We start from the raw sequence: 22,254 nt of genomic DNA, 5'->3' as shown, positions 1-22,254 counted from the left end.
TAAGAAATACTACATAAATTGTACAAAGTAATCAAATGTATAAAAGCCCTGCATAGTCTTTGCTGTGTAAATTTAAATATACATTCATTCTTATTAAAGTTACAAAAGTGATTCAGTCAAGAGCAGTGAGAGATTCTCTCTATTTTTGTTTGATTAACATTAATGACAGACGACAGTAGGTAGATTTGGATGCTGTCACTTTGAGACCAAACGCACGGATCCAATATACTTGTGCGTTCTCTTTCTCAGCTGTTTACGTTCACCTAAATGACTGTTTACTTGCAAAGACAGTCATTTTGACACACAAGTATGTTTATTTAACTGTTCAATCCCAATTAGGCTGCATAAAAGCACTGTTCAATACTCACGTGCTCTGAGCAGCAGCTTCATCTGCACACGGCGTCTCTCAGACAGCGTTCAGAAACCATCTCTCTGACAGCATGCATATAGCGAGATTAGTTTTTGGGGGTTTTTTTTGCTCCTTATTGCACTTTGTGGGTTTAAAATCACTTGAAAAAGCATGCAAATAATAAGCTTTCATGACCACGCAGCACAACAAAGTCACATGAGCGTAACAGCGGTAGAGACTCTACCGGTTAATCGTGTCTACCGGTATATCGCCCACCCTTAACTTTCAGTGTGGGATAGACAAATTAGCACAGGAAGCTTATTGTTTCCCATATTTTTGTGAATACGTGTCTCTTTTGGTATGTGCCTGTATGTGTGTCATATCAAGGTGATAACATCTGTATGCACCTGTTCACGCCCCTGTCTAATCAGTCATTTGTCTTGCTCTTACACATGGTCTCACATTTACTCACTCCTTCATTTTGTCCTCATTCTGCCACAATAACACCGTTCTGTATTACCAGGAAAATCGTAATGTCACAGGATATAGATGCAAGACTTTCCATTTTGTTGCTAATAACAACAATTCTAATAAATTTGCTGTAGCTAGTAGACAGCTAATTTTCTATAATATTAATATTTCTCTTTCATACACATATATACACACACATTTTTAATTATTAAAAAAATGAATACTTTTGACAGGAAGTTTGGAATAAAGAAATAGTTTTTGTGCTTTTGAAATAACTCTTTTATGCTTGCCAAGGCTACATTTAATCTCAAATGGAGTAACAATTTATATTGTGAAATATTATTAAAAATCAGTTTTCTATTTTAATGTATTTTAAAATATAATTTATTCCTGTGATGAGAGCTGAATTTTTAGCAACCATTACTCCCGTCTTCAGTGTTATGTGATCCTTCAGAAATCATTCTGATATGCTAATTTGGTGCAGAAGAAACATTTCTTATCAATGTTGAAACCCGTTTTTGCGGCTTAATATTGTTATGAAAACCAATGTACTCAACCATTAAAAAATCTTTTAAAATTTCTCTCTAAAAAAATTATTCGTAAAAATATTAATATTTCAATAAATCCTGTTCTTTTGAACTTTTCATTCATCAAATAATCTTTCCACAAAAATGTTAAGCAGCAAAAACTTTCAACATTGATAATAAGAAAAATTATTAAAAATTGAGCACAAATAATATTTAATAATAACTGAGCACTAAATAAGCAAATTAGAAAGATTTAAACCATCATCCTTAAAAACTTTATCACTACGAGGGAAAATGTAATACTCTCAAACATGCATACTCTGCTTCAATACAGTGGAGGCTTATTAGTTAGCAGTGATTTTCTGCTGCCTCGCTTGCCTTTTCCTTATCTCCTTTCTTGACCATCTTTTATTCCTTCTTGTTCTTGTTTTCTCCTCCTTTGCATCTTATTTCGTCCCTTAGTCACACTCCCCCATCTTATTTCCTCCTGTGCTTATGTTTACCATTACTCTGTAAGCATGTTTGTTTCCTGACGAGAGTAGTGTAATAAACACAAGATATGCATGGCCATCCTGATCATTTCCTGGCCGAGTTCAGCTCTGAATAGTTCATGATTGCATTCTCTGACTCAAATGTGAAAGCTATTCTCCTGAGATGAGTAGTGCTCAGTAGTACTCTCATCCTGGCTTTAGCAGCACATGCCATGTGAAACCATTCTACTCAATGATTCTACTCAATGATTCCTTTCTTTCTCTCACGCCCTGTTGCTTTACCGTACAGATAATATAATGTTGAATTAGATACACTGATCTGAGTGTATCTTCATGATCTCATGAATTGCAATGTGTTGTGATGGAAACCTGCTGTTTGTGTGCACTTGTATTTGATTGTGTGTATGTTTTAAACTAATGTAGAACTGGTCAGTGAAGTCAGAGTGCTCCCAGGCTAATAATAACCTAGGTTTCCGTATCAGGATGTGTTCTTCTGTAGAGTTCATTCTGAGTTTGATCAATTTAATACAGCTGAGCACTTTGCTGTCATCCTCTTTTTTTCTTTGTAATTATTCTTGCCAATTATTATTTGCCAGACAGGTGAATTACCAAATTACGATTCTCTGAATTAATTATTAGCTTTGAGGGTGGAAGTAAAGTTTCTCTTTTCTAGTGTCTTTTCATTCCTTATGCTATGTTTCTCGTTTCCTTTATTTCTCTCTCTTAGCTTATCATCTGTCCTAGACAAGGTGCCTTTGACCAAAGCACAGGCCATGCTTGTCCATCTGTGGGAAAAATGATCCTTTAAGTGCCAGCCCTGATTTATAGTTACAGCATGGCTAGCATTGATCATGTCAGAGACTGATAGTCGGCTGTAAGCTGACAAAGCCTCTCTTGGTGGGGAGAGGAATGAGAAAATGTGCCTGGAATCCGATGATTTCCGTCTCAAGCACCTTGAAACTCAATCTAACTGTTAACTTGTTCTCTCCTATGGAGAATATTTCAGATATTCTCAAGTTTACAAACAGTGCATTCCAATCACAGTTTTGAATTACCCATCATCTGCCTTCCCATGCTCTAATTAGTGTACTGTTTAAGGTTCATCTTTAAAACTGTTCCAGTCACTGGAACAGTGACCATAAGGTCACTTACAGTATATCCAAAAGGTCAGTGATCCCTCTATCCCACCTGTAATGCTATCTTACTGGAGGACAAGAGCTCCTGGACTATTTTAGGAGTCATGAGAAAAAAGAAGACTCCATGGTAATGTAGTGGTCCGCATCAACAGTCACACTAATAGTAAAATCACATGGCCACTTGGAAGTATAAAGAGTGATGCAGCATTTGGTCATTCTCTAGGCTTAAGATCTGCTTGCTTCCGCTTGCTTCATGCACTCTTTAAAAGGTGTTTGATGTTTGAACTGATTGCATCTCTCCTCTCTCTCCGTTTCAGGTTCTGACTCAATGGTGAATGTACTGTCCATGCTGGGCCTCTACTGGGGGCCATGTTCACCATCCTGCCCTAGTGGTGAACACCCTCAGAGTATTTGCTGCTGAGGCCAGCGGGGCAAGTGGAGCACCGGCCTCGAATCTCTCCAAAATATCCAAAAGAGCCCTCTACACCAAGAAGCACATGCTTATTTGAAAGTTTGGTGCACAGCAACGCAAAAGAAGTCAGCGGTAAAACAGCTGATCCTTTGTCGAGTGGTGGTGGAGTGTCGAGAGAGATCAAGAAACCTAATCCTCTTATCCCAAGACGCCAGCCGAGAGTGAGTGCACTCAGGGAACACGTGGTGGGGGTGAAAGTGCTGGTTGGAGGACTGGGGCTGGGGCTAGAGGCAGCAATCAAAGCGGAGACACACGTCATGGACTATGGGGGCCATGGTGACCTAGCATAAATGGCTACTCTTGACCCAAAGCTTGTGCCGGTGTCTGCTGCTCAACCTTTTTCCTTTTTCCTTCTCTTTTCCTCTCTGTTGTCCTCCTCTTGCTGCGAACATTGCAACGGTCATCCTCTCAGCCGCCCCTCTGCCCCCCTCTCTTCCCCAGTCCCGCTTTCGCATTGTGGCCATGGGGCTGTGGAAGTTAGTGCGGGGCGTCAGGCAACTAGAGCTCCACCGCCTCATCCTGGCGCTCATCGTCTTCTGCCTGCTTTCCATGGCTTTCCTGGCCTACTATGTCAGCAACAGCCCTAAAATTAAAGAGGCGCCCCCTTTGCCCTTCAGTGACTGTGGTGGAGTTGTCGCGGCTGCAGCAGGAGGGCAACGGGCTCCTCTTTTCCTGCCAACTTTCACAGGCCGGCAGAGGACGGTTAAAGTGGTGGATAACTCTCGAACGGAGCCTGTGGTGCTTGTCTTTGTGGAGAGCATTTACTCTCAACTCGGACAAGAGATTGTAGCTATCCTCGAGTCCAGCCGCTTCCGTTACCACACTGAGATTGCACCCAGCAAAGGCGACATGCCTACATTGATGGAGCGCGATGTTGGTCGCTACGCCCTGGTCATTTATGAGAACATTCTCAAGTATGTCAACTTAGATGCTTGGAATCGTGACCTGCTGGATAAATATTGCGCAGAATTCGGCGTGGGCATCATCGGCTTCTTTAAAGCCAATGAGAACTCCTTGCTCAGTGCCCAGCTGAAGGGCTTCCCGCTCTTCCTGCACTCTAACCTGGGCCTACGGGACTACCACATCAACCCAGCTGCCCCATTACTGTACATCACTAAACCCAATGAGGTGGAGCAGGGCCCACTCCCTGGTGATGACTGGACGGTCTTTCAGTCTAACCACAGCACCTATGAGCCTGTGCTTCTCGCCATCACAAAGTCCTCAGAAGCACTGGCCCACCTGGGCCCCCACCGAGCCCTTCATGCCACTGTAGTTCAGGACCTTGGCCTTCACGATGGCATTCAAAGAGTGCTTTTTGGCAACAATCTGTCGTTTTGGCTGCATAAGTTGATTTTTGTGGATGCCATAGCCTATCTGACAGGAAAAAGACTCTGCCTGTCCTTGGAGAGGCATCTGCTAGTTGACGTGGATGATATATTTGTGGGAAAGGAGGGGACGCGGATGAAGGTGACAGATGTGAAGGTACGTGTCTCTTCTATCTTTGTTAAAGAGATAATTTACCCAAAAAATTCTGTCATTTACTTACTGCAATGACATTTTAAAACTTTGTGACTTTCTTTTTTTTCTCTGGTTTGGAATGACATTTTTGAATAAATTTTTTTGGGTGAACTATCTCTAAGTTATTAGGCTGCTCAATGTTGTTTAACTGTGAGCATTCACATTGTTCTCTCAAACTCATCATCTCAATTGTTGACGTAACAAGCAAAACGTATGTTCTCGAAATGGGTAACGATGTATTGGCTAATAGATAACATGGTACACACTACGCAGATGATGCTTTGAGCACTGTAGTGTCATGGAGAGGCTAACAGCTAGTACTCAAAATAATGTGCTTGTTAGAGCAAGGGATAATTGCTCTGTTTGGACAATGTGCCTATTAACCTCCTATTTATTAGCGGCTTTGCCAAAGGGGCTGATTACACAGACTTATGAATCCCTCCCAGTTGTCATCATCAGGTTGTGTAGAAGCTTTCAGCCTTCCACAAAATGCAAACCACACTGCTGACTGTGGTCTGTACACCCTCATGAGCCATAAATGTGTAGTATACACATGCAAAGAGAGAAACCACCTGGAGGTCATCCTCTTTGAAAATAGTCAAAGTAAATGAACTGCTCTAATAAGAAATATGTCAATTAATGTCTCATTTGCATTGACAACATAAAGATGTTTTTTAGCAAAAACATCTGAGTCAGTCAAACAGTTAATTAGCTCACCATCAATTATATTTGACAAAGTTAGCAACATTTAGTTTCATATGCAAGGGATGTGGAGAAAAGTACATTGATGATTGGTCTTTGACAATTTTAAATTTGATGTGCTAAAATGGCGAATGGATATCTGTAACGTCAGCATAATGATCAAAAGTAGATTTTTATCAGCATTGATATAAAATATTTATTTTTCTGTTTGAGGAATAGCTTATGCACGAACACAAGGATTCTATCATTATTTCTGTCATTACTTACTCTACCTCATGTCATTCCAAACCTGCATGACTTACTTTCATTGTAAACAATAATATGACCACTTTGTTCCATATAATGAACGTAAAAGCACCTGTTGCTGTCAAGCTCCAAATTTACAAGGGTTTGGAATGACTGTGATGATTACAGAAATTAAATGTTTAGGTGAACTATTCCTTTAAGTTTCTGCCAAGTCTGTATAACATGGGTTGGGACTCATGTTCATACCTTACAAATAGAGGATATCTGTGTGACGTCACTGTCGGCCGGAGTGACTGCGGTTACGCCCACTGAGTGGCAAAAAGACTGAGCGGCAGCATTTGTTTTCAGCATGAATGCCGTGAAAAACACACAAAACGCATCTAAAACGGGAAAGAGCTTTGCGATTGACTGAACAACTAGATTTGACAAGAAATCTGAGGTATATTTTTACAGACTGCCGAAAGCTACAGAACAGAGAAGCAAATGGACTCCAGGCAGCAAAAGGTGGATTTGCAGTGATCATTTTGTGTCAGTATGCTGAATTTAGTAGTAAAATCAATCATACCCTATATATTGTATTGGCAACTTATAAATTAAATATTTACCATCGTATATTCTGCATAATTGGATGTTTTTAAATAATTACTGACAAAAACTATACAAGTTTTAGAGCTGGACGATATGATGATATATATAACATTGATATAGCACCCGGATTTAGACCTACCTATACATTGTATTTATATAAAGCGTTCACAGGCAAATTTGCTTTATGTATTTCCCCGACGTCGAAATCAGGCACATAAATGTCAGGAAACACGATTTCTGGCTGCATGTCAATATCCATGGATCACTGGATCTTTGGTAAGTTGTAAGGAACACTATATAGAGTCAAACCTTTATTTTAAACTGATAATCGTTTGTTTTACTCACGTTTTTGCAGTTTCCCCTCTTAAATCCAGTCACGTAGCAACTCTTTTGCCACTCAGTCTGGCTGAGGTTGCGTGTTCCAGCGGGAAAGGGACGTCAATGCATATGCTCTATATTAAAACCTACCTTAATAAAACTTTGAATCTTTAAGCTTGTCCTCAGGAAAGGCATCAAGTCTAACTAATATCTCACCCTTTTGATTCTTCTTGGCCTTATTTTTTTTTGTTTTTTGTTTTTTTTTCACATAAACTAATATTGTGATGCATGCCCTCAATTTCATTTGCAGTAAATGTAAATGAATATTTTAAATTTCTTTATAAACGTCTCTAAAAGTTTATCCATCCAGTACCTCAGTATGAAAACCACTGCATGCAAGGTAATCTCTAACAATAGCATCTGTGCACTAAAAGTAGAATTCTATGGAGCAATTGCTGTGTTTTGCCCCATATACTTCAATTGTAAGTACATTTTTGTCAACATGTTTTGTTTTTGCAAGCTGTGGGATGACTCAATTACTTTCTGTGGTAATTGACAGCATGCCACAGATGCTGTTGATATAGCTTAACTTGTATTTAGCCCCGAACATCCCTTAAAACCCAGCCTGTTACACAACCACTGCTATTTATTATTTACTGGTGAAAGAATGTGTAGCATTGTAGCATCTCATTTCCATATGTTTTTCTCTTACAGTCATTCTTAATCATAATGGTTACTGGGGACAATACCTTGGAGCAAGGACATGGTTTTTAGTTAATTCATGTTCTTCTATTTTCCACAGATAGCATAAATGATTTTCAGGAATATGTTTGTAACAGACAGATTATCCACCCACAGAGTTGTGTTTACGTTGTTGTTGTTTTGCCAGCTTTGTATGGTGATGTATGCCATGCCACCTGGCCTCAAGCTGAACAAGTGGGCTGTAATCACCTCAGCCAGTGGTGCTGCATAGAAAACTCAAACAAACTGTGTCTAATGGTGGACTAATCGCATCTATTCTTACTCCATATGCTTTTTTAGCTTATTTCCACCTACTCGCTACACATTGCATACATTATTCACATACGTACACACAGTTCACTGCTCTTCTTCCTGTGCAGAGGACATAATTAGCTTTGTTCTGATTGGCATTGTTGTTCCAAATTTAATTTTTAATGATCATGAAACTCTGTTTTGCTTTACTTATTTTAATAAAGCAATGATATTTTAATATATTTCCAAGGTTTTTTTTATGCGTTTATAGTATATATGGGTCAATGACATGGCGTATATATTTTTGTGCATTATTTCCTTTTAAAATAATTTGAGAAATTCATGACATTAATCATTTTATTCTATAAAACCTAATTAGTTTGAATACATTTTCAGTATTTTCAAATAATAAATATTATTTTATGTGAAAATTTTTTTTACAATTGTTAAATAAAATTAAAACCAAAAATGTAATTATTTTATGGCATTCTAAAGCCCCAAAATTTATGTTTAAACTATTTAAAATGGTGTTTTAATTTGAATAAATTCTAAATAAAATATGATGGCATAACTGTATAATATATTTGTCAGGGTAGCACAACGTCTATTATTATAAAGTGAAAAGGTAATAACAGTAAGTATGATAATGCATCATCCAAAAGACCCCAATTGATCTTTGTGGCAGACTGAAAAGGTTTGTAGATCTCTCTCAAATACTGATAAAATTAGCTACTTTCAAGTATGGGTAGGTTGGTACACTTTACATGTCAGGTGGTACAACCGATGTAAAACTAGAAAAATGCTATTTTATCATAAAATTTGAATTATATGTATGAACTTGTTAGCATAGGTAAAAGCTAATACAGGCATCCGAGTAGAAGCCTAGCCTATTCAATGTAAAATTAGTTGCAAAAGTCAGGTAAATGTCAGGTGGTGCCTTTAAACTGTAATTGTCCCTTTATGAGAAAAAAACATTATTTAAGCTAAATAAATAATAAATGTAAGCTAAGATCATTATTATTATTATTATTATTATTTTTTAATTAGTGTCCTAAAATTTTAGTTTTAAGTTAAAGATGTTTTAACACTTTCAGTTATTTTCATGATAATAACTTTTTAATAATTTTAGATGCCACTATCGTATCAAGTAAAGAAAAATCGGTCACTTTATATATGGTTGTATTTACATAAAAAAAAATAATTGTTAGGGACAATGTACCGTTGTGTGCTGCTATTGAGTTGGGATAACATATCAGATTACATTTTAAGCTGTCATATGGTCAAGTTAAATGTGGTCACCTATGGCATGTTGTCACATTTCACTTCCATTTTTGGGGGGGTAAATAAAGAAAAAAAGTAAAACACTGTATTATGAATATGAAACAAAACCACATAATTAATAGAAATTAATGTGGGAAAAAAGTAAATTCTCTGAACCCCAAGGGGATTTACACAAACTGAGGAAGTCAAAAAGTGTTAGGTTGTGCCCTGCTCTCCCCTACACAATATGTGCATTGTATTAGAATTTTTTGGTCATGTGCACAGATTATTTCTGCGTTTTAGCTTGTATATTTGTGACAAAAAGTACAGGTCATTGGGTTCCTGACAACATAATGAACAAGGTGAGACAGTCTTCGGTGAAACGGCACCTATAAAAAAAAACACTGATTGTGTCCTTTTTCATTTTGTTCTTTTAATGTGGGTCATATTCCATGTATCAGCAGATGGCGTTCTGAAGAAAAAAATAAACTTTTAAACAGACTTCTGATGACAAATCTGAGTTTTTCAGTGACGTGAAATCTAGAGTGCCACTTAAACATAACAAGAAGGAATTATGCATTATGTATTAATATATATTTGTTAAATGTATTTCATTTTTTATTTGAATCTAAAATTCAAGTTTACAAATAAATAGACATGAAAAATTGTGTAGTTCAATAGATAACCAATTGAAAGTAAAAACAGGCTTTGAAGTGTAAGAAAGTTAAGTTTAGACCCTGATTACTACTGTATAATAATAGCAATGTATTTTTTATACTTTAATTTTCACAGTTTGTTGCAAATTTGAGCTTCTTGACATATCAAATGTAGGCTACTTAGAGATTTCATGTCACCACTGAGTCGCCTTTGTCGCCTCTGGCTTTTGTCTTGCTTAGTAATATTCAACAATATTGTTGGTCTGCCTGCATTGACACCATTATATGACAACTGAACGATGGCATCACTGTTTTAACTAAATGAATAACGTTTTTGCAACAAAAATGAACCAACACTGAACTTAAGCTGGACTATGACGCTATTTTCTTCTAGATCTGCTGTACAGCCGAAACAAACTTTTGTTGCATTATTTTTCTGTCATCACTGTAAAGCTGCTTTGAAACGATCTGTATTGTAAAAAGCGCTATATAAATAATTGTCAGCTGTACGGGGAGAAGAGAATATCTGTATGGGAATGAATATTTTATCTTTGTCCACTGTCCAAATGTGTTCCCTTTGCTGAATGCGACATTGCTGTGCATGCAGTCAATCTGTCTGCAGGAGCTGAATCTTGTCTTAAGAACAATCTTGAGTCTGTTAGAGATAATCAGACTGGCTATGGGAAGAAAATAGGATTCAGGTATGAAAATGTTGCTGCAGTGCTGAGCTAAGTCTATTGTGACGGCAAAGTGGTGACAAAAGCTTTGTTCTGACCCCTGGCCATATTGACTGTTTCCCTTTCTCTGTCGTAACTTTGATCAAAGTTATTGATCGTCAAAGAAATACCACATTTTCTTTTTTAAAAGGGAAACATCATTTTATTTGAACTTAATTCTTTTTATCAAACTGTCAGAGTTGATTCGCACTACTGATTATCCACCCTGCAGTCTTGGACAGCTCGCAGATTGCCATAAAAACTGCAGGATTATGCCTTCATGCTGAGCAAACACACTCAAGGTAGAACAAATATTGGATACACATACTCAGGGACACCGGCGTCTCTTAAATCAGCGTAAGATGCCATCTCTTCATGGCGAAGCAGCAGCCTTCTCTCCCCAGCAGCTCATCTTGATTTGTGATATTGCTGCAACTATCGGCTCAGCTTTGTGTTAGATTTGTGCGGAAAGCGACACTATCTCTCCCCGCCGTCTGATTTGTGCTGGAACAGCGCTGTAATTCGCTTATACCCCCGTATCACTCTCAGAGTTTGAAGGGCTTGATGGCAGGATCATTTTGTATTTCAAGCCTCACAGCGCCGTCATTAGCTAGATGTGCGCAGTGATGCTAAGTTATGAAATGTGTTCATTTCACAAGGATGAGTTTAGATTGATGTTAAGGCTGCAGCTTCATTCGGCACGTCTGACCTGCCCGTGGGTAGAGGAGATTTGAATGCAAATGTATATTTCACATCCCACTCATTCTGTCTATCTGGCCTACAGCCTGAAAGTTAGTCATTTCTTCATAGGACTGAATAGGCACCACACTGCCATCTGTTGGTGACTTTAGTGCATACATTTGTTAAGGTAGCGGAGAGATTCGTTTTAACAGCACTGTTGATGTTTTTGCCTTCAAGCACAGCTCAGGGTAACGTCAGATGTTGTTGTTGTTCTTGGCAAATTGCTAATCTTATTCCACAGATTTAAGACAGGACTTTGATAGCATGTTATTAAAGTAATAACTCTTCTTCAATTTCAAGGCTTTGCTCAACACACAGAATAAACTACGGACGCTAGTCCCCAACTTCACCTTCAATCTTGGCTTCTCTGGAAAGTTCTACCATGCAGGTACTTATTTTTTCTCTTCTTTTGTTGTCTTATAAGGCTCTAAGCATTTGTTTACACTGATTTATATTTTTTAATATATTTATTAATAAAGTTATTATGTGATGGTGAAGCTGAATTTTCAACAACCATTACTCCAGTCTTCAGTGTCACATGATCCTTCAGAAATCATTCTAATATGCTGATTTTCTGCTCAGGAAACATTTCTTTTATCAACGTTGAAAAGAGTTGTCCTGCTTAATATTTTTTTATGGAAACCTTGAAAAATCTAAATTAAGTGCAAACTGAGAGTGAAAAGTGATTTGCACAACTTACAAAGTATTAAACTTTTTTTCCTGTTCAGACTACAAAAACACAAAATGGATCTTTGTTGCATAAGCACAAACAAACACATTTTTACTGTCTTAAGCCATTCTAAGATCCAAATGTCTTTACTATTAAACTTCAACAGAATGTATATGTGTGTTTGCAGGTACAGAGGAGGAGGATGACGGTGATGACATGCTGTTACAGCACCGGCATGAGTTCTGGTGGTTTCCACACATGTGGAGTCACATGCAGCCTCACCTTTTCCACAATGGCAGCGTGTTGGCGGAGCAAATGAGACTCAACATGCAGTTTGCACAGGTTAGTTGGTGAAATGTATCTCTTGATTTCTATGCCACTAACAGTTTCAAACTGATTTTCAGTAATAAAGTTACCAAAATATTTTTTTCCCAGACACTCCATCACTTCTATTTGAAGATGATCCCATCCTAGTACTCCATTGTTTTAATGTTTAAGTGTTTACACTCTTCAGCCAACCTACAGAATTCTTACTTGTAGTTTTCTTGAAATATTAAGCTTAGATAGGCAAAATCATTTTTACATAGAAAAAACGTGACAAAAAAAGTGGTTTCTTCGATCTTTTCCAAATTAGTTTTTTCCTCTCATGTGTTGTTGTGACAGGGGAGCACGCTTTGTTCCTTCATCATTGTGTCACTATTTACTGGCATTATTGCTGCTGTCGCAGAGGTGCGAGTATCGATTCTCTGCCCGCCTGCTTTATCTCATGTTGGTATTTCATTATAGATTTGTATTAGCACTTTTTCATTGGATCGGTAGGATTCTCTTTGACCTTGACTCGGTGTGCTTCCGCTGAGGAGATTGTGAATTTGGCCTGTTGAAACGAGCCCACCCTGGTGTAATGATGGTCATTGGAGTGGGATATGGACCGCAGGCAGAAAGACAGAGAGAGGGAGTGCACCGTGAATACTAACCAGCCCTTTCCTCCTCTCGCTAATCCCTCTGTCACATCCTGTCTTTAGAGCAGACACTGACACATATGCCTTCTCCTGCTCTCTGCTCAATGAAGAAGACACAGCTCCTTCATCAAGGTTTAATGAGCCTGCAAAGGGCCGTTCTTAGCCGGGGCTTATGGATCTCACAGTTTGTGCTCACACATACTCACACACGAGTGGAGGAAGCTCTTAAAGGTGGCGCTTTTGACTTGAAGTAAAGCCCTCTGCTCATCTTAGGATGTGTTTGTCTACCACCCTCCTGTGGTGTTGGAAAAAACTATGCCTCTTGATACACTGCCTCTGCTGAGAAACATAATCAAAAGCTTCTTGCTCGCAAACGCCCTGATGACATGTCTTGTTAACGGTGTCTCTAATGCATCTCTTATCGACTTTTCTCCTCTGTTCTACTCCCATTCACCATATAAGTCTTGGCAGTGCAATTACGAGTGAATTTCAAGTGGTGAGTGGATTTGTGATTGATCATCTCAAGCGTTTGTTTGTCTCTTGCCATTACAGGAGCATGGTATTCCCACAGACATGGGGTACGCTGTGGCCCCTCATCATTCAGGGGTGTATCCCGTACACAGCCAGCTGTACGAGGCCTGGAAGAGTGTGTGGGGGATCACAGTGACCAGCACAGAAGAATATCCACACCTGAGGCCAGCACGCCATCGCAGGGGCTTCATACATCATGACATAAAGGTAAAAAGATGCTGCTTCACTGTAAGGCCCAATGATCTGATACAAAAAAAGAGGACAGAAACCAAGTAAACCATCTTTCAGCCAAACGCATATTTTCTAATTTGCTGATTTGGTGCTTAAGAAATATTTTTTATCAATGTTGAAAAGAGTTGTGCTGCTTAATATTGTTGTAGAAACAACTTTTTTTCTTTTTTCATTTTTTGATGAATAGAAAGTTCAAAAGAACAACATTTATTTGAATTAGAAATCTTTTGTAACATTGTAAATGTCTTTACTGTCACTTTTGATCAATTTAATGCATCCTTGCTGAATAAAAGAAAAAAAATCAAAAGTGTTGATTTTGGTGTCAAAGGGCCTTTATTCATAAAACACAAGCAGAATGATTTTCTGTGTAAATCTTACATAATTCAATTGCATGCAACAATTTATCTGATAAGGATTGTATAAACAATTTAGAGATTCATTCTGCTTGTGTTTTATGAATTTAGACACAATAATGCAGTTATTGTAGCCTGATCTCAAATTGCGCCCACCATCATCAGATAAAGTGACTTATGGCGGTTTCATTCCTTCTAATACATTTGTCTTGGCCATTCTTGGAGTGTGGCTGAAGCAGAATTGAGGCTTGTCTGTTCAGGTCTCTAACCTTCTTCTGTCTGCAGGTGTTGCCCAGGCAGACATGTGGCCTGTTTACTCACACTATCTTCTATAATGAGTACCCTGGAGGCTCTCACGAGCTGGACAAGAGCATACGTGGAGGAGAACTCTTCCTCACTGTCCTCCTAAACCCTGTGAGTTGTATTTGTGCTGTTTTGTCCTCTGTGTTTGTGCGTGCGTGTGTGTTTAGTGAATGGGAGTGAGTGTATATTTTTTGGTGACAGAGTCCTGCCCTTGCACTGTGTGCTTTTGTTTGTGTTCGGCCCTATCGCCTGAAGTGTTTGCTAGTGCAGCAGCTGGAAACATAAACTAGATTATGATCTTCATAACGAAAGTAGTAGATGTTTCCACAGCTTTTATTTAAAAAAGAAACAAATTAACTTAAATGTAAATAATGTTGTTTCCACCCTCAGATCAGCATCTTTATGACTCATCTGTCAAACTACGGAAATGATCGGCTTGGTCTTTATACCTTTGAGTCTCTTGTGAAGTTTGTGCAGTGCTGGACCAATGTACGGCTACAGACTTTACCTCCAATGGAACTAGCCGAGAAATACTTCCAGATCTTTCCAGAGGAGATGGACCCCCTATGGCAGGTAAGAGAGCATCACATTTGTGACACATAGATTAATTCCAATGATTATTTAAAATGATAAAATAGTGTTATAAATTATATAATAATAATGCTAATAATTAAAACTGTAATATTGAATGAATGGAATCAAAATGTGTTTTCTTCATCTTTTCATCCATTCAGAACCCCTGTCATGACAAGAGACATAAAGACATCTGGTCCAAAGAGAAGACCTGTGATAGGCTTCCCAAATTTCTGGTTATTGGCCCACAGAAAACGGGTAAGTCCACATGTTTCCAGACTCAAATCAAAAATCCTGCTTAGGTTAACTGAATAAAAAAAGGTCTAAAATACAACCTAGATATTGCATCTGATATATTGATTATTTTTGGCAACAGGTACCACAGCTTTGCACTCCTTTCTGACCCTTCACCCTGCCATCACCAGCAACTTCCCCAGCCCGGTCACCTTTGAGGAGATCCAGTTCTTTAACGGGCAGAATTACCATAATGGCATTGACTGGTAATATACAAAGTACAACATTTTCTCTCCCAGCCTATGTAGCAGACACAAACCATTAGTCATATGTTGTATTACCCCTCCACCTTATTATATTAGCAATACTGTCTGGGTTTCATATTGAATTCCTAATATATCCATTATTTACAGGACAATCTTTCTGTTAAAAAATGTATTGTAATACAGGGTTCGTACGGGTGCTTGAAATCCTTGAAAGTGCTTGAATTTTGATGTTGTGTTTTCAAGGTTTGAAAAGTGCTTGAATTTTGGATAAAATGCTTGAAAATGCTTGAATTTGTAACTGTATTTTTTTCACAAGAAATATCAGTGTCATAAGTAGTATACTGTTACTGTATATATACTGTATTACCTATGCAATATTTACACTGCTCTATTCCAGTAAATGTATTCGCTAACGTTATGTCTTGGCCCAAGACATCTTGGCAATGAAATACATTTATCAGGCAGGTGCCTGTGCACTCAGATATTGTTCAAACCTTGTCTATATCAAGAATGTGTCCCAAAACGGGAAGGCCTGTCAAATATTTCTGTTCAAATCCTAAGTCTTCATATTTGAAATGAATTCAGTTTTACAGCCTATAAATCACATTATCTGGTAAGCAATATTTGGACATTAATATAATGAAAAGTATATTATTCATATGTTTTAGGCTATATACTTAGTGATACATTTTGAAGAATAAAACTTGTGATTGGCTTAAATATTAGGGCTGCACAATATATCGAAATATTGCAAATGTATATATTACAATATGCATAATTGCATATCGCAACGGCTTGCAATAACTGGGGTCATGAACAAAAGACAAAGAAAATCACTCACTGCTTTTGGCTGAATAGGCTAACTTTTGTAGCTTTAATAAGAATCAGTATATTTAATTCATGCAGTGAAAACTAAGCAGTGTTTATTTTTACATTTGATTAATCAGTTTCTGTTGTTAAATAAACCTAATGTAGGGATAACCTGAACCCCTAAACCCCAGTGATGTTAAAATAACACTTCTTATGCTACAGAACACTGATGTTCACTGTCTTGAAGTTGTAGGGATATTTTCTTATCACAAAAAGAATGTAAAAACACGTATGTGTAGGTTATATCATTTTAAAGATATTTTAAAGATATTTGAAGTTAATTTGACACACTTTAAGCATTATCGTATCGCATATTGAATATCGCATTATTTAATGAGTTATCGCATATCTCATTTTTCTTCAATATCGTGCAGCCCTCTGCTATTATGAAACATTTGGCTGTTTATCTCTTTTGATGTGATAAAAACACGAAATAATAATTTTAACTATGTATTGGTATGCAATTTACGGTAGTGTAAGGTGCTGGAAAAAGCTTTAAAATGGACCTGAAAAGTGCTTGAATTTGACCTTGGAAAAAGTGTACGAACCCTGTAATAGTGAGACATAATTTACAGTGTTCAGTAATGAAAGACTTGTCACAGTCTGGGTTTATTTGGAAATAGAAACATTGTGATTGTAGCCTCTTATAGCATATTTTTATTAAATTAGTGTCTTAATCTTTTGCAGGTACATGGACTTTTTTCCCTTCCCCTCGAATGTCAGTACAGACTTCATGTTTGAAAAAAGTGCCAACTACTTTGACACAGAGGTTGCTCCAAAGAGGGCTGCTGCCTTGCTGCCCAGAGCCAAGGTCATAGCAGTGCTCATCAACCCAGCCGACAGAGCCTACTCTTGGTATCAGGTACTCTACAGCTTTCTCTCATCCTCCAGATCTTTTTTTTTTCTTTTTTTTTTAGTGGAGTGACTCAGAAAATATAAGTCTTTGTGACAGCCATAGTCTTTTTCTAGGCACTTTCTTCCTATTAGTCATTTTATGCATTAATAGGGCAGCCCTTATATACTGTAGGCAGCAGGAAGTAGAAGTTCTTGTCTGAAGCGTCCTAGACAGATGTAATTTATCTTAACCACGAATCTGCCTCCACCCTTCTCTTTCACCATAGAAATTATGACATGAATTGTGTTTTTTTTATGTCTTGTCAGCATCAGCGAGCTCACCAGGACCCCGCTGCAATAAACCACACTTTCCACGAGGTTGTAACAGCAGGTCCCTCTGCATCTAAAGAGCTATTGACCCTTCAGAACCGCAGCCTTCAGCCCGGGACTTACGCCACACATCTAGAGCACTGGCTTATGCACTACCAGGCCAGACAGGTAGACTAGTTATCTGTGTATGATTGTCAGGTCCTTTCCAGTTGAGTTTTTGATTTTTAACAGCATTACTTTTTCTGTTTATTCATATTTTTAGTGAGATTTTATTCAGATTTTTATTCCGTTTTCATTTTAATTGTTTAATTTTAAATTATATTTAGCTTTGTTTATTTCAGTTTTACCTTTTTTCCCATTTATTTTAAGTTTTTCACCTAATATTTATATTTTATTTTATTTCAGCTTTATGCAAATGAACAATTTTAATAGTTTTAGTTTGAAATGTCAATGTCAGTAACATTTTGAAAAATGTTAGACAAAACATTAGCAATTCTATTTGTTTATTTTTTTTTAATGCTTTCTTTATTTAACACTCCTCCACATTAGCTCCATATTGTAGACGGCACTCTGCTCCGATCTAACCCAGTCCTGGTGATGGACGGCATCCAGCGGTTCCTGGGGGTCACACCCATCTTCAACTACACCCAGGCCCTTGTGTGAGTCCCGCTGTTTACACATCACCTCACTCCGTTAATGAACACCTGTGAATAATCTTATTCTTGCATAAAACTGTGTGTTGTGTGTGTTTTGCAGCTTTGATGAAGGTAAAGGATTCTGGTGTCAGAGGTTGGAAGGTGGGCGTCCTAAGTGTCTGGGGAAGAGTAAAGGCAGAAAATATCCTGAAATGGCCCCTGAGGTAGATGATAGTCTCCTCTCTTCTCTCCTCCCTCATATAACTTTCTCTCTTTCTGAACGATGCCAGTGGCAAGGACACGCTGTTATAGACGTGTGACTCACCGGCAGTGTGAAGTGATGGGCTCGACCTCACACAGACACGGATAGTCATGTGTCATATATCACTGGATATGTTTCAACTAGTAAAATACAAGGGGCATGTTTGGTTCATTGCAAGTAGAATTAAATAGAACACACAGGGTTCTCTGTGCCATTCTAGGCTATTTGTCATATTTTCGTTTATTGCTTAATGAAAAAAAATGCATATGGAAAATTTCTTAGTGAAAACAAACAAACAATCAATAAATGTACACAAAAACACATCTGTTAAAATAATCAGCGGATTCCGCTTCATGAATTTTTAGGTGCTTTTCCACCGTCGGGCCAACCCGTTCTTAGAACCGCTGGCCTGTGGAAAAGCTGCTTTTGGCAATTTGAATATTGATAATAATAATCCAAACAATTTGTAATTTTATATTAATGTAATTACAAATATGTAATATTACTACCACTAATAATAATAATATTAATAGAATTAACACAAATTCAAAAATAACAATTATTTTTGTTAATAACAAATTAATAAGAATAACAATAATAAGCTGATTTCACCACATGAATCTTTGGTATAATAATAATCAAACATTTGGAATTTTTATATAAGTTATAATTTGATAATTATAGAACTAATCATTTCTAATTGCAAAATGTTATATTTATATTATATTTCTAATAATAATAATAATAATAATAATAATAATAATACAATTATAATAATTCAGTTTATAATTGTATTAATAATAATAATACCACTTAGGAAGTTGTTTTTAAATAGATGTAATAGTTTTAAATACATTTTAAATTTAATAACTACATTTTCTAATGTTTTTATTTAATTTGTGGACCACTACTTGAAATCATTTCTGGGAAGTTGTTGTTATAAAACAAACTGTAGCAGGTAAATTTAAGCAATGGTACTCTAGGATGTTCTATATTGCAAACATAAGCCGCTTTCCGACCGGAGGAACCTTTTCACAGTTCCTAGAACTATTGGCTAAAGTACCCGTATGTTCCTGCGGTGCGAACACGCCGACTAGGAACGACTTTAGTTCTAGGAACTCCATTTGGAGGAACTAATTTAGGTCCTACTTCAGAGTAGGGTCTAAACCAGCACTATAGGAACTACCCGTGACGTTAGTGTACGCTGATGACCGAACGCACGCGGAACACCAGCACCTGCCATTTTTAAAACAGCTATAAGTAAACACACAGATTATAGCCTATATATTTACTCCAGAAACTAGATACAAACATGGAAAACAATGATAGATGGGCCTCTAAACCTTTATGCTGAAGAGAAAATCCAACGCAACTTTGAGGGGACCAAGTCAAACATGATTATGTATTTCTGCTCAGCTAGCAACACTGGACATCAACCACACGGCATAGGCTAATAACTTTTTTTTCATATACTGTGTACTTTCTATAACAATTCTATCTAATAACATGTTAAACAGTACTGTTAGACAGATCGCTAACTAATGAACACAGAGAATGCGAGCATTGTTTGCTCTGGCGTTCTCAGCGCCGTCAAAATAAAGGTCCGTCGCTCCGCCAAAATAAAAGTCGCCGTGTTTGCGTCACTCCCTTACCCCTCCTACCAGTTCCACTATGGCCACTTGGCCAGTGCGAACGCAAACAGCAAAACCGAGTTTGGGGGAGAGTAGTTCTTAGAACTGTTTAGAAGTGGACAGTTCCTATAACTAAGTTCCTGTAACTACTTGGTCAGAAAGCGGCTATAGTCATTGCTACTGGCTGTTTTTAGTTAGGACACACAACAGTTATAAGCTGCAGGTTTCCTGAAACAGCTCTGTTTGTGTCTTTCCCAGACACGTGCCTTCCTGACGGAGTACTACCGGGAGCATAACCTGGAATTGTTGCGGCTGCTGAATCGGCTGGGCCAGGCATTACCTACCTGGCTCAGAGAAGAGCTCCAGAGCAGCAGCTGGAGCTGAGAGGACGTCTCCTGCACCTCCAGTATCAGAACACCTAAAAAAACCAGTCCGCTCACTACAGAGGTACCAAAACCACTTGGTTCAAAACTATAGTAGCAGATGAAATGAGTGACGGCTTTGAGTGGACTGCAAACTTCAGCCTCTCCCTGCTGCCAAGGTGCTCACATGCCCTGTCTGGCATGTTGAAGATGAGGGAATGCTGGGATATGTAGTCCCTTCTCTTCTCTTAATGACAGATCTACCTATCAGGACCAGAACGCACAACCAGTGTGGACAAGCATGAATAAACTGGTGACTTAAGTGTGTTAATACACACTAGTACTCGTACAAACACACACACACACAGTCTAGCCTTGCTCATCTCTCCTGAGGAATGATTGTAAAGCATTGTACATTTAAAAGCGTTGTATATTTTGGGTCTGGGTGGGTGGGATTATGACTGAATAGACATCAGTTGAACCTGAAAGCGTTTGTGTACAGCCAGAGCTCTGTTTGAGTAGGACACTTAGAGGACGTCAGATCCGCAGCCCTTCTCTTCTCCACACACACACACAAACGCACAAAGCTGGATCAGAAACCAAACAGTAAGAAAGATATGCAATCGAGGGAGCAATGTCTCATCTCCCACTAGAATCCTCCAGTGAAAAGTGTCTTATCAGGTGTATCCCCGTATTTATCCTATTCCTAACCATGCACTTTCCTCTACACTACGCACACTGACATGTGGAAGTTACTGTAGATGCTGTGGCAGATGTGTTGTATGTCAGGAGCTGTGAAAGCGGGAGAGGAGAGGGGCTGTCCTGTGCTGTGTAGTCTGTCCTATACAAGGAGAAGCTGCTGTCTAGTCTATTTTTCATTTTCTTTTGTTTTGTTTTCTTTTTATTTTGTAAAAAAAAACTGTATTTTAAAAACTCCCAACGCTGTATTATCTCTAATAAACTCTTAGAGAGGTTGGATATGTTTGTGTGACTCATTTGATCTGGTATTGAGCATTTTGTAAAAAAAGAGCAGGCCTATGGGCTGCTCTTAAGTATTAAGTATTATGAGGGGCTAAAAAGTATTTTGGCCCCTCATTCATGGAGTCATAGAATTCACGGAGTCACAATCTGATTCCTGATTTTTTTTATTTCTTTTTCTTTTTTGTTCTTTAGAACATGCTTGACTGCGTCCAAAATCGCATACTCTCTTGAGTAGGTAGTGGTACTTATTTTGAACAAGTCATTACTCCACGACCACTAAAAAAAAGTACATTCTATATAGTATGAGAGTGTGTAGTATGAATGTAATCTGGACGTACTACATCCGCCATGTTCCCCTTATCACATGACCTACCAGCATCAGTCATTCACAAATCCTCTCCCGTGGCCTCATGGGATAGTATAGTTCCAATTGAATGCACTCTTCAGAATCTCGCCGGAAGAAGTAGGTCATCTGGTTACTTTTTGCCTACTCTTTCATGAGTATTGTCAATTCTGACATACTTCTGTCACATACTTTTTTTCACCTACTATATAGTAGGGAAGTATGCGATTTCAGATGCAGCCCATGTGTATTAGATGGACAAAACTGAAAATGTTTTTTTTTAAGCTATTTGAGCTCAGGTAAAATTTAATACCAGTGTTTTGATACTAGTTTTTATTTAGATTGTATTAGATACACACTACTGTTCAAAAGTTTGGGGTCAGTAAGGTTTTTTTTTTTTTCATTCTTATTCTTATTACTCTTATTCTTACCAAGGCTGCATTTGTTTGATCAAAGATACAGTAAAAACAGCGATATTGTGGAATATTATTACAATTTAACATTTTGACATGTAATTTATTCATCTGGTGGCAAAGCTGAATTTTTTGCAGCCATTACTCCAGACTTTAATGTCATATGGTCCTTCAGAAATTATTTTAATATGCTGATTTGGTGCTCAAGAAACATTTCTTATTATCAATGAATGTTAATGTTTTGAAAACCATGATATTTTTTTTCAGGATTATCTGTTGAAAGAGTTCA

At 37.8% G+C, this 22,254-nt stretch overlaps 1 protein-coding gene across 5 annotated transcripts in view; it reads left to right on the top strand.

Annotated features, from left to right (window-relative positions):
* The window catches only part of ndst2a (N-deacetylase/N-sulfotransferase (heparan glucosaminyl) 2a), a 125,905-nt gene extending 104,780 nt beyond the window's left edge, over positions 1-21,125 (top strand). For all 5 annotated transcript variants that reach the window (XM_079854722.1, XM_079854725.1, XM_079854723.1 and 2 more), the window contains 13 exons: positions 3,292-4,928; positions 11,485-11,572; positions 12,042-12,196; positions 13,366-13,551; positions 14,214-14,342; positions 14,622-14,804; positions 14,966-15,062; positions 15,181-15,304; positions 16,862-17,036; positions 17,336-17,506; positions 17,888-17,997; positions 18,095-18,197; positions 20,125-21,125. In XM_079854722.1, the coding sequence (XP_079710848.1) occupies positions 3,909-4,928; positions 11,485-11,572; positions 12,042-12,196; positions 13,366-13,551; positions 14,214-14,342; positions 14,622-14,804; positions 14,966-15,062; positions 15,181-15,304; positions 16,862-17,036; positions 17,336-17,506; positions 17,888-17,997; positions 18,095-18,197; positions 20,125-20,250 (2,667 nt within the window). In that variant the 5' untranslated portion in view covers positions 3,292-3,908 and the 3' untranslated portion in view covers positions 20,251-21,125. The remainder of the gene's footprint in view (positions 1-3,291; positions 4,929-11,484; positions 11,573-12,041; positions 12,197-13,365; positions 13,552-14,213; positions 14,343-14,621; positions 14,805-14,965; positions 15,063-15,180; positions 15,305-16,861; positions 17,037-17,335; positions 17,507-17,887; positions 17,998-18,094; positions 18,198-20,124) is intronic.
* Positions 21,126-22,254: the final 1,129 nt, after the last annotated feature.

Source organism: Squalius cephalus (genome assembly GCF_949319135.1).
Source record: "Squalius cephalus genome assembly, chromosome: 21".
In the NCBI taxonomy this organism is placed as follows: Eukaryota; Metazoa; Chordata; class Actinopteri; order Cypriniformes; family Leuciscidae; genus Squalius; species Squalius cephalus.
The sequence above is the reverse complement of the archived record's forward strand: the minus strand, read 5'-3'. Positions and strand labels throughout refer to the sequence as shown.